Raw genomic sequence first — 12,119 nt, forward strand, 5'->3', positions numbered from 1 at the left:
TTTGGAGCACAACTGGTGAAGATAGGAAGCAATCAAATGACCTTGGTTGTATGAAAGTGCTGAATCACTGTATTGTCTACCCAAAACAAATAACAAATGTGTTAACTCATTGGAATTTAGGTAAAAACCTAAAATAATATATCATTTCTTGGCCTTTTGGCTAAGATCAAGTGTAAATAAAAACTTTTAAAAAATGACCTTGGAAAAGGCTAAGAAGAGGCAGAGGATGACCAGAATTTTCAGACGTTTACTGCTGGGAGTGAAAACTGGTGAAACTTTCCTATAAAATCGTGTGATACAACAAACGTCTTTAAAATGTTTGTGTCCTAGCAGTTACACTTCTAGGAAATGGCTCCAGGTTAAAGATGGGCTAATCATTGGGAAAATGTTGATGATATACTTTCAGGTGAACAAGGTGGTTTACAAAATTTTATGTATAATATGATTTCCATTATTATTCAGATGTAAGTATTTAAAAAGACCAAACCAGACAGCTTGACTCAAAAATGTTAACAATGGCTAGATCTGGTAGGTAGGTAGGTTGGGGGTTGGATTTCTAATTTTTTCTTTCTGCTTTCCAACTTTTTAATATTTTTCTACATGGAGCCATCTGTCACTTACATAATAAAAAGGTTTTTTTTTTTTAAGTTTTTGCTGCAAATAGCAAAGGCGCTAAGATTTAGCATATTCACTTAGCAAACCAATCCTAATGTATGCTTAGCTTGGTACAACAGTTCTTGTTCCAGTTGTCATTCTTTTTTCCTTCAGTCTAGGCCAGAGCTGTCTGTTAGAACTTACTGCAGAGATGGGAATTTTAAATCTATCTGTGCTGTCCAGTATGATACCCACTAGCCACGTGTGGTTACTGAGCACTTGAAATGTGACTGGCATGACTCAAGAACTGAATTTTTAATTTTAATTTTAAAAGCTTCATGTGGCTGGTGGCTACCTTCAGAGGTGAACAAGACATTTAAAAAGCTACCTGGATATATATATATATGAGTATGTATGTGCGCGCGCCTGTATCCCCCAAGGTTTTCACAAGGGTGAGTCCTTGTGCACCTGCATTTGTGTCCACACTCTCTCAGGGTCTCCTCTGTTTCACTTTCAACAGAGGATTCCCATATCCACAGTCAGATCTAGGTCCCTTGCCCGAGAACTATATTCTTATTTCTGAGTTCATGCTAGACATTTTCACCTTGCTGTCCTCAACATGTTTAGCTCACAGGTCTTCCCATTCTGCATGTAAAAATAGCCCCTCTTCTATAAATGGTAAATTCAATCTTTAGACACCCAGGTGTAAACCTCAATGCCCTCTTTTGCACCCTGTTTCCAACCACAGGGATGTTCATTTGTGTCTATCTGTCATTCCCTCCATTTCTACTTTGAAGTCTTTAACTCCTTATGCAGAGAATCCTCAGCTTCCAGTTGGTCTCTCTGCATCTCTATTACGGTTCCAGGAGCTCCATCCTGAAACCACAGTGTATATGCTTCCTAATATGTCGTTAATTCACATTCATTCTGCAAACACTGTAGAATACCTGCTGTGTTCATGGCACCATGCCGGGTGCCGAAAGGGGTACAAAACAGGATGGGATATACTTCCTGCCCACGAGGCATTGCAGTCTAGTCTATGATTTGCAACTTGAGCAAAATAAAATTGTCCAGGTGCCATAGTAGAAGCCAGCAGATGGGCTGTGGGAGTTCCAAGAAGTAAGAAATTACAGTATCAAAGAAAATCAATGAAAACATAGGTTTGAAGATTGATGGACCAAGGAAAGCAGAGGTGGAGCTAGTAAACTGAGAACTTAGCCCCAGATCCCCATGTTGTTGAACAGCAGGTTCAAGAAGGAAAGGCAGAATGGCAAAGGGGGGAAGTAAGGGACCCCAATGGAGTCATTGGTGGGAAACCAACTATGCATTCCAAGAGAAGAAGACAAAACCCAACATATGAAAAATGAATGGAAATATATTTTTCATGCACCATGGCTTCTGAACATAAGCCAAGCATCTCCCGTGTTTCCCAGCTGAAAAACAGCCACTTAGTCCAATGTCAGGATAAGCTGGCTGTTTGGGCTGTGTTGAACTTCCTGAAAGAAGTTATCATACACCTAAAATGATCAACATTCTTTTTTAGGGGTGACTTGCAGGATTTTTTGAGGGAAAATTCAACAATGCTTTTTTTTTTTTTTTAATCTGAACGCAAGATTTATTGTTGTTTCACATCCTTATAATAAATTTGACCATTCTTAATTAGAATTTGAACTGGCTATAGAACATAACCTCCCTCTAACATGTGATCCACTGATGACCTAGTGATGGGGGGGAGGGTGGAATCCAGAGTTTGAGATCTCAGAGTCATTTTCAGTAAAGAACAAGGTGATGTTGGTATTTACACCTCCCAAAATAACGGTGGAGATTTATCTAGAGTTCCCACTGCGTACTGGTCATTATGTTACTTCCTGGGATGTCAGAGATGAATAAGACACTGTCCCTCGATGAGGAGTTTTACAGAGAATATGCAGAACTCCGGTATGGGGGTGGGGATGGATTGTCCCATGTAGGCCATCGTGTGACACTGGAGATGTTTTGGGAGCAGGCTAGCTTAGCTGAAGCAGTAGGTTTGCATAAGACGTTAATTAAATACAAATCTGAAAGGGAGGTCTGTGCATACTGGGATGGGCAGTGCGGAGCCGCTGAGAGTTCTTTGCACCAAGGAAGCAACAGAATAAAAGCTATATTTGAGGAAAATTTTTATCTTATAACCTATTGTCTTTTTCTATTTTAGAAAACCAAGATGCATGAATCAGACCCACAGCTAAATGAAAGATTTGAACTAGGTAGGGAGGATTCTGACTGGGAGCCTTTGCTGAGAGGACAGAGAATCTAAAGTCATAGAGCCCTGGGTAAAGAGAAGGGTGGTCTCAGACACGAAGAAATTCTTGACTCTGGTATTTCCTGACCCACAGTTGCAAAACGATAGCCACCTTTCATTTGAGAACTGCCTCATGGAAGCCCCGGAGTGACCTCAGTCAGGATGTTCTCAAACGTAACTGAGCCAGTGCATTAACCTGCCAAGAATTGGCTTATTTAAAAAACTTGGTGGGTCATTTCACCTCTGAAGGAGCCCATAGCTCATTTATGAAGGAACCAGAAGACTCTGTTGGAAATTCTCTCGATGGTGGTGCTCAACAGTTTGGGTTGGGATTTTATTGCTTTAAGCTGCAAGCCACGATGAAACCCATGTAACAGAGGCCATTAACATATTAGGATGAGCAAGCAAGGACTTAAAAACAACTCTAATTAACTCAAAAATGTAGAAATTGGGTACCTGGGTGGATCAGTTGGCTAAACAACTGCCTTTGGCTCAGGCCATGATCCCAGAGTCCCGGGATCGAGTCCCGCATTAGGCTTTGTGGGAGTCTGCTTCTCCCTCTGACCTTCTCCCCTCTCGTGCTCTCTCTCTCTCTCTCAAATAAATAAACAAAATATTAAAAAAAAGAAATAGAAATTGCACCAGAAAACTAGAGTCTTTGTTTAAAAATAGTCAAATGGGAATTCTAAAAATGAAACATAAATGCAGTATCAGAAGCTCAGAACTCAGTAGGTGGATTTAAGAGCAGAAAGGATGTGGCAGATGATGAGATGAGTAAATGCAACTTCAGGCCAATAGAAAATATCCCTGGAGAGAATATACTGTGAAATGCTCATTTCCTGGAATACTTTGCAGCTAAACAAAACAAAACAAAACAGAAACACAAACTACTAGACATTTTTTCCAAAGAAGACATCCAGATGGCCAACATATACGTGAAGAGTTGGGCAACATCACTCGATATCAGGAAATGCAAATCAAAACCACATGAGACACCACCTCACACCTGTCAGAATGGCTAAAACTCAAAACCCAAGAAACAACAGGTGTTGGCAAGAATGTGGAGAAGAAGGAACTCTTGGGCACTGCTGGTGGGAATTCACACCAGTGCAGCCACGGTGGAAAGGAGTATGGAGGTTCCTCAAAAAATTAAATACCATGGATCCAGGAATTCCACTACTGGGTATTTACCCAAAGAGTATGAAAACAATATTTCAAAATGATGAAAGGTACAGTGTAGGGAATGCAGTCAGTGGCATTGTAATAGCATAATGTGGTGGCGGATGGTCGATACCCTGTGGGGAGCGTAGCGTACTGTATAGAGATTGAATCACTGTGTTGTACACGTGAGACCAATGTAGCCTTGGGTGTTAACTATATTTCAGTTAAAAAAAATACAAAGTACTGACATATGCAACAAGTGGAATTGACTCGTAAAAAAAGTCATGTATGCAAAAGATGCAAAACACACACACACCAAGTATACTCTACAATTTCCTTTTTATGAAACTCAACAGGTAACAATTATCCATGGGCAGTAGACATCCATGGTGGTTGCTTTTGGGAGACAGCTATGGACTAGGTAGGAGGAAACACACTTGGGTGCGAGAAACGTTCTGTATCTTGATTTGTACAGTGATTATGTGGGCACCGACACGTAACGTTTCACTGAGCTGGACACCGATGGTCTGTGTACTTTATTGTGTATAAGAAATAGCTCAATTTAAAAAAATACCAGAAAAGATATTTTTCCCCCTTGTGATCCCTCTTTATTCTTTCTCACCTTTCTTATGCTGGAAGGAAGGCCCCTTGGTATCTTCAGTTACTTTTACGGATGCTGGAAAGTCCTGCAAGAAGGAAGGGGCTTGAGCACATTCAGAAACATGCAGAGTGTGTACCATGAGTCACTGCCCTTGGAGATAAGAAAAGTCAAGTTGTCCTTGGAGAGCATCTACTCTGCGGTCCGGAGGAAGATGGTCAAGACCTTGGCTTCCTGGTGAGGAAACACACCTCTTTAGAGGTACTACAATGATGGCACTCAAGGGACATCCTGGAAAACTTCGGCAAAAAGTCATCTAGGCTTTTTAAAATCATTACAAATACACGCACGTGCATGCACAGTCAGCATCTCTTGGGTCTTACAATGTGCAGCAGAGGAATTTAAAAGGAATCACTGTAGCCTAATCGGGAGCTCATTCTTACATTCTCATGGGAAGAGCTAGAAAGCATTTAGCCCCAAACTGAAGGGCAGAGGGAGGAACTGTGGCTGAGGAGAGAGAGGTCCTAGGGACTCTTAACCCAGATTGCCTCTGCTCGCTCCATGTTGCTTTGCCAAGTTCCCTGTTACTCCTCTAAGTCATTACCTGCCCTCTCTGCATTTTCCTCTGAGACAGATCAAGCCGCCAGATGTGTCCAGATGGACCAGAAGCATGGTCTTACTGGCTTTCTGTTTGGATTTGCAGAAACGTGTTCAGTCTCTAAGTGGGAAGTACAGATAACCAGGAGGGTGTTGGTAGAACTGGTGGGTGAAGAACGGGCTTTGAAGAGAAGCCAGCTGAGACTTTGTGGCTGAGCTGAGAGGAAGAGCCCCCTTTTAGTCACTAGAGATCAGTCCCAAGGTTTCAGCCAGATCAAATGCTTGAATTGCTTTCTTTTAAAACATATATACGAGAATGCTTAGCTGGCCTGGAATTTTCAAATGATTTACGTTGTGGACAGAGAAAGTGGGAGGATATTTATGCATCCACCAGGTTATTCATTGTGTAAACCTCAAAATGCATCTGTGTCAAAAATGAGCATGTCCTTATTGAATACACATGACCTGAGGGGGACCTGCACCCTCTCCCCCTTCTGTTAGATGGAACCTCTAGGAATGGCCATAGTTGCCTCGCTTCCTGACAGCCAGGCAGTCCCAAGCCAGGATATGAAAATAGAATGGGTCTGAGGTCCCCCTCTCCTCCAGGGTTTACAGAATCAGGGGGGAACCTTGGACAAAGTTCTTCTCACCAAGAAACCTTAGGTTTAAGTAATTCTGTGGATTTGAAAAGGTAGCTTCACATTCTGAATTACTCGTGACTCATCAAAAGAAGGAAATACTCTCACAGATCCACTTCCCTTTTTCCTAGTGAGGAGGTGTGTGGAACAAAAGACAAAAAAGTGAGTCAATGTATTTTTTTGTTTGTTTAAGTTGAATACTCTCCATTCAATTAGGATGGAATTAGATTACAATGGGAACCATGGGGGACCTTTACTAGATAGGGTTGCATAATTAGACCTGAGAGATAGAGATTTGTACAGTGATTACGTGGGTAATGACATGTAACGTTTTCACTCCATTCATCCGTCTACCCATTTTCCACCCACCCATCCATTTGTCTGTTCATCAGTTCACCCTTTACCCATCCATCTATGCATCTATCCACCCACCCAACAATTTACCCACCCATCCAACCATCTACCCACCCATGCACCCATCCATCCATCCATCGATCCACCCGCCCACCCCCATCCATTCATCCAGCCATCTACCCACCCATGCACCCATCCATCCATCCACCCATCCTGTCAACATTTATTGATATACACTACGTACTAGACACAGTTCTAGGCTTCAGAGATACTCCACTGGTCAGGGCAGAAAAAGCCTTTTCTCTCATGAAGCCTGCCTTTTAGTCAGGAAGACAGACCAAAAAACCCAAGTAAATGCTTCCTTGTGTGCCACAAAGAAAACAAGAGTGATGACAAAACAGCTGGAAAATGATTGGTGATTACTCTGGGTTCCAGTTCAAACCCCTTTGAATATAGACATTCTTCTGTCACAGTTAAGTTTTCTCTTCTAAATTCTTCTGCAGTGAACATTTGGGTCCAATTTGTGAGGTTTTTATGAGGTACATTGCAGTGGTGGGGTAGGATTTATTGTGCTTTCTTGATGGCAAATATGTTTGTATGCAAAGTCTGCCTGAAGAAGCACACAGGAAGCGACTCATCAAGATAAAGGGAGAGTTGTGGAATTCTGGAACAGGAGACAGACACAGAGTTTACTTTATAGCTCACTTGGTCTCCTGAGATCATATATAAATCAGTGATGGTGTATTAAGTTCCTCTCAGCCTCCGTAGAGGGGGGGAGCCAGTTCTGTGACTCACTGGCATGTCACTGCTCCGCACAGATGGTTCATTGCTGGAAAGAGGAGAGGCATGTGCTCCTCTCACACAGCACGGTGAGGTTTGGACCGAGGACCCTAGTGGGAGCCCGGAGGTCAAGGTAAGTAGATTATGAGCCATGACAGCAAAGCTTCCCCCATCCTTGCCCTCTACTTCCCACCCCTGCTCACATCCCTTCTTCCCTCCCTCATCTTTCGTCCCTCAAACTGCTGAAACCAGCCGCCCACACCCAAGGCTTTGTCAGATTGTTGGTGTCTTCCTCAGTGGCCCTTCTGATGGCTTCCTGTAAATGCCAGACACGATGCTTTCCATTCTGTCCTGCTCTTGTCCTGCTTCTATGGTGCTTCACTCTGACTCCCTATTCCTTCTGGAAAGTACTTTTTCTTTGACTTTTGGGACGCCACTCTTTCTTAGTTCCCTTCCAGGTCTGGAGGCGGGGAGCCAGATGGACAATTGGGAAGGGCATAGGTGGGAAAAGCTTCAGAAAGCAGGCGGACCGGCTCCAGGTGAGCTGAGAGGGATAAGGCGATGAGTTCAAGGTGGCGGGAAAGAAGGCAGGGCCATGCCTTCACCCCAGCCCCTCATTTCTTCTCTAAAAGACACATGTAACTGAGCTATTCTGTTGTTCTCTTTTTGTAGAGATGAGTTTCTAGGATCAGCTCACATCAGGAGGGTAAGTGAGATATCTTCCATAATGTCAAAGTCAAACTCTGTGAACCTTTATGTATAACAATGGTTTTCAACCCTGGGGGCAATCAGCAATCTCTAGAAACATTTTTAGTTGCCACAGCTTGAGGCAGGGGAGCTGGGCCACTAGCTAGCAAGCAGAGGCCAAGGATGTTGCTAATCATCCTACAATGCACAGGACACCGCCCTGCAGCAAAGAATTATCCTGCCCCAGGTGTCAGTAGTGCCAAGACTGAGCAATGCTGATGTACGCTCTTCTTAATTTTCTTCTTAATCTTCTAGATTATTTTTTTTTAATTTTTAGTTTTTTGGGTTTTTTTTTTAGCCACAGTTAGCATTAGCATAGTTCAGTTTTCTCCAACTTCAGCGAGATCACCTGGAGGACTAATTATAACACAGATCACCAGGCCCTGCCCTCCCAGATTCCCATTCAGCAGATCTGGGGTACAGCCCGAGATTTCACATCTCTAACGAAGTCCTGGGTGATGCTGCCTTTCTGAGGACCACACCTTGAGAACCCCCACTGTAGTTTTACTGGGAGAGGTCTAAGTACCGAGTTAAATAAGGGGCTCTCGGACCCCCCTGAGTCCAGCATGCCATGATCCCAGCAGGGGACAGAGGCTGGGCAGTTTTTTTTGCTCAACCTCAGAGAGAATGAGGGACCGTGTGTGTGTGTGTGTGTGTGTGTGTGTGTGCGCACGCGCGTGCGCATGTGTGTGTCTGCAATACACACACCTTGCTTACCCTGGAATAGTAAATGTGCCACTGGAAGCAAGTGTACATCTTTTGTGGTCTGGTTTTACTCCATGTTGGATCAAGTTCAATGTTCCAGGTTAGCAGACAGACACAAGACAACACTGATCCATGGTTCCAACCAGGAACTCATTTAAATTGAAGCACACTCATGAAAATAATTCTTGAGGCTCTAACTTCATTTTAATAAAACAAATCTTCCTGCCCCCAGAGTAGTGTCATGTGAATTTTACATCATTATAAAATACAGATAAACAAAAATTTAGAAATCCTACCAGCTCAAAATTGCCATTAATGCCAAAGTTCTGTCCATCCACATGTGTGTGTGTGTGTGTGTGTGTGTATACATCTATCTCCATGAAACTCTCAACCACCATCATGATGATAAATGTATTATCCCTCCAAAAATTAGCCTCAAATCCCTTTGTAATTTCCCCAAGCAATCACCCATCTACTTTCTGTTACTTAGGTCACTGCATTTTCTTGAATTCTTTTTTTTTTAAAGATTTTATTTATTTACTTGACAAAGATCATAAGTAGGTAGAGAGGCAGAGAGAGAGAGAGGGAAGGAAGCAGGCTCACCGTTGAGCAGAGAGCCTGATGTGGGTCTCGATCCCAGGACCCTTAGATCATGACCTGAGCCAATGGCAGAGGCTTAACCCACTGAGCCACCCAGCTGCCCCTTTCTTGAATTCTTCAGTGCAACTTGCATTTTCTAGAATTCTATATTTTTCAAAAAATCATGCAATATGCACTTATGGCTTCTTTCATTCAGCATAATTTTTTGAGATTGATCCACATCAATGCATGGGTCGATACTGACTTGTTTTTATGCCTGGGTAGTATTCCCTTGCGTGGGTATGCCACAATTTGTTTATCCATTCATCTGGTTGGTCGACTTTTGGGTTGTTTCCACTTTTTTGGTTGTTACTAAAACTGCTGTAAATATTTGGATATAAGTCTTTGGGTGGACATGTTCTGTCCTCTCTCTTGGAGAAGTACATAGGAGTGGAATGGCTAGCTCAAATGGGAAGTACATGTTTCAACTTTTTAAGAAATGGTGGTACTGTTTCCCAAAGTGGTTGTAGCATCTTCTGCTTCTACTAGCAGGGGATGAGAGTTCCAGTTGCTCCGTATCTTCACCAATCTTAGTATGGTTCAGTCTTTTTAAGTATAGCTATTCTGTTATGTGGGGGGTGGTATCTCACTTCGGTTTTGATTTCCCTGTTGTGTTAGGATGTTAAAAGTCTTCTCGCATGCTTGTTTAACTACCTTCTATCTCTTTGGGTAAAGTGTCTGTTCAAACATTTCACCCATTTTGAATTGGGTGGTTTGTATTTTTGTTGAGTTTTGAGAGCTATTGATTTTGATTTTGAGAGCTATTTTTGGATACAAGTTCTCCCTCAGGTAGGTGATTTACAAATATTTTCTGCTGGTTTGTGGCCTGTCTCCTCATTCTGTTAACAGGAAGACCACGGGCTGGAAGAGGCCTTGAGGGTAAGTCTGCTCTGAGGCTCTTGTTCTGTAGATGAGGAAAATTGAACCAGAAAGTTCATGTGACTTGCCCAGGGCTGCACAGTGAGTGGGTGACTGAGCTCAGATCAAGTCCTTTGTCTCCCAACAGGTTTGCCTCTTTGAGCTTCATCCATGAAATAATTTAATTTATGTTATTGACAAGTAAAATATCCAGTCAAAATAGCTATATGTCATCATGAAGACCCAAAGATGCATTATTACATTCTACCAACCTTCCCCAAACTTAAAAAAAAAAAAAACAACTACTGATTGGATTCAAGCTGGTATTCTAAGTAGACAGATCCACTGGATTAGCTTTCTTTAGAATGTTAGTATGCCTAGAACCATTCACCCACTCTAAACGATATCTTGTGATTATTCTCAGACCACCCAAAAGAAGAGAGGACACAAAATTCCTGTTCTGACCCACAACCTGGTTAGATTTGGCTCGAGGACCCTTGTGGGAGCCAAGAGGGCAGCAGATGTTTCTGACCAGTGAGTAGATTTGGGTGGGTGGATGGGAGGAGCTTGTCAAACAGATAATGGGACATAAGAGATCACAGATCTGGAGGACCATAACATTAGAAGGGAGTTTGGAATGCATCTTTCCCCCTCCAGCCCATTCACTGCTATATAAAGGGCATGCTTATTGGCTTTGCCCATAGTCACCCACTGACAGATGAAATGTGATCCAGATGAAAGATGATTGTGACAGGTGTACATGGAGACTAGGAGAATGGTATTGAGGGCCAACCATTCTGATACTGAATGGAGAAAGGAAGAAAGAAAATACCGAAAACTTTTAAAAGGAGTATTTATTATGTTGGTCATGATCTCAACTGTGGCATCAAATTAAGACAGAAATCCTATGGGGCCCAAGCCATTTTGCTGCCCATTTCTGGCTTATTTTATCCATAGCTCTATGGAGGCACAGATTTTGCAGACATTTTTTTTCCTTCAACAGTTACAAGCTGACACAATCTCCAAGGTGAAATGTAGCATGGATCCATGTATGTAGGCTTAGTTTTAGGTTTCAAAAGTCAATTCCATAAGCACAGCTTGGTATAGGCAGAAGCATCCTTGCATCTTCTGAACTAGTGAAACCACTTTTGGACCATGCCTTGAGCTCCTGGAACATTAGAAAATTGTTACCATATTCAAAAGGTGGGTGGTGAGAGGATTGGAAACCATGTTGTATGGGGAAGGGTTGGAGAAGTTGGAGATTTTGAACAAAGCCTGGAGAACCATTAGCTGGGAGGTAGTAGTGTTCAGTTATTGAAAGGGTACCATATGGAAGAGGGATTCCATTTCTTCTGAACTGCTCTTGATGATTAAACTAGAATCAAGGGGAAAAAACAGACATGAAGACACGTCTGGCTTCCTGAAATGACACCCTTTTTGTTAGTTTTCACTTGGATAGGCTGTCTCACCGAGGAGTGACCTGAGAGGTCATACTGGGTTTCTTGTAAGGAGTTAGGATTTGCAGTCCTCAAGGAGCTCTTACCTGTGCTACGATTCAACACCTCCACCTTCTTCCTTCTCTTTCCCCTCTTTCTCTTTTCTTGGTGCATTGCCATGTATGGGTGCATTGCCCTGTATGCTCAGATCTTACTTTCTCTTTGTAGGCACTCCTTGGGAAAATATCATTCCATATTGTCACTAGTAGATTACTAAGTATATATTATTGCTAGTATACTATGAATATACCCCTTTACTAAGGGATGAAGTGAAAGAGAACTCTTCTTTGACTTACAGATGTTTTCTCATTTTGTGAATAGATGTTCTCCAGAGAAACAGACCCAATAAAATGTATATATATGGGAAGAGATTTATTTCAAGAAAATGGCTCACATGAATGGGTAGGATGGCACACTGGAGACTCAGGAAAGAAGTTCAGGTCAAGTTCAGAAGCTGGGAACTGGTTCTGGAGAGGACTGCCTTTAGTTTTAGTTAGGTCTTCAACTGATTAGGCAAGGCCCACCCACATTATGGAGGGTGATCTACTCTAATCAGAGTCCATTTAAATGTAATTATCATACAAAAACACCCTCACAGGAACACCCAGAATAATATCTGACCAAATCTCTGGGTACCCCATGGCCCAGCCAAGTCGACATGTAAGATCAGC

The 12,119-nt window shown here is 42.5% G+C and overlaps 1 protein-coding gene across 7 annotated transcripts in view; it reads left to right on the forward strand.

Annotated features, from left to right (window-relative positions):
- LOC116577656 overlaps window positions 1-9,022 on the forward strand; it is a 31,369-nt gene extending 22,347 nt beyond the window's left edge. For 3 of the 7 annotated variants that reach the window (XM_032321208.1, XM_032321210.1, XM_032321211.1), the window contains 5 exons: window positions 2,789-2,840; window positions 4,676-4,871; window positions 6,001-6,031; window positions 7,042-7,136; window positions 7,451-8,526. In XM_032321208.1, the coding sequence (XP_032177099.1) occupies window positions 2,789-2,840; window positions 4,676-4,871; window positions 6,001-6,031; window positions 7,042-7,136; window positions 7,451-7,568 (492 nt within the window). In that variant the 3' untranslated portion in view covers window positions 7,569-8,526. The other 4 variants (XM_032321214.1, XM_032321212.1, XM_032321215.1 and 1 more) reach the window with 4 other exon arrangements.
- Window positions 9,023-12,119: the final 3,097 nt, after the last annotated feature.

The sequence above is a fragment of the Mustela erminea genome, chromosome 18, assembly GCF_009829155.1.
Source record: "Mustela erminea isolate mMusErm1 chromosome 18, mMusErm1.Pri, whole genome shotgun sequence".
In the NCBI taxonomy this organism is placed as follows: domain Eukaryota; kingdom Metazoa; phylum Chordata; class Mammalia; order Carnivora; family Mustelidae; genus Mustela; species Mustela erminea.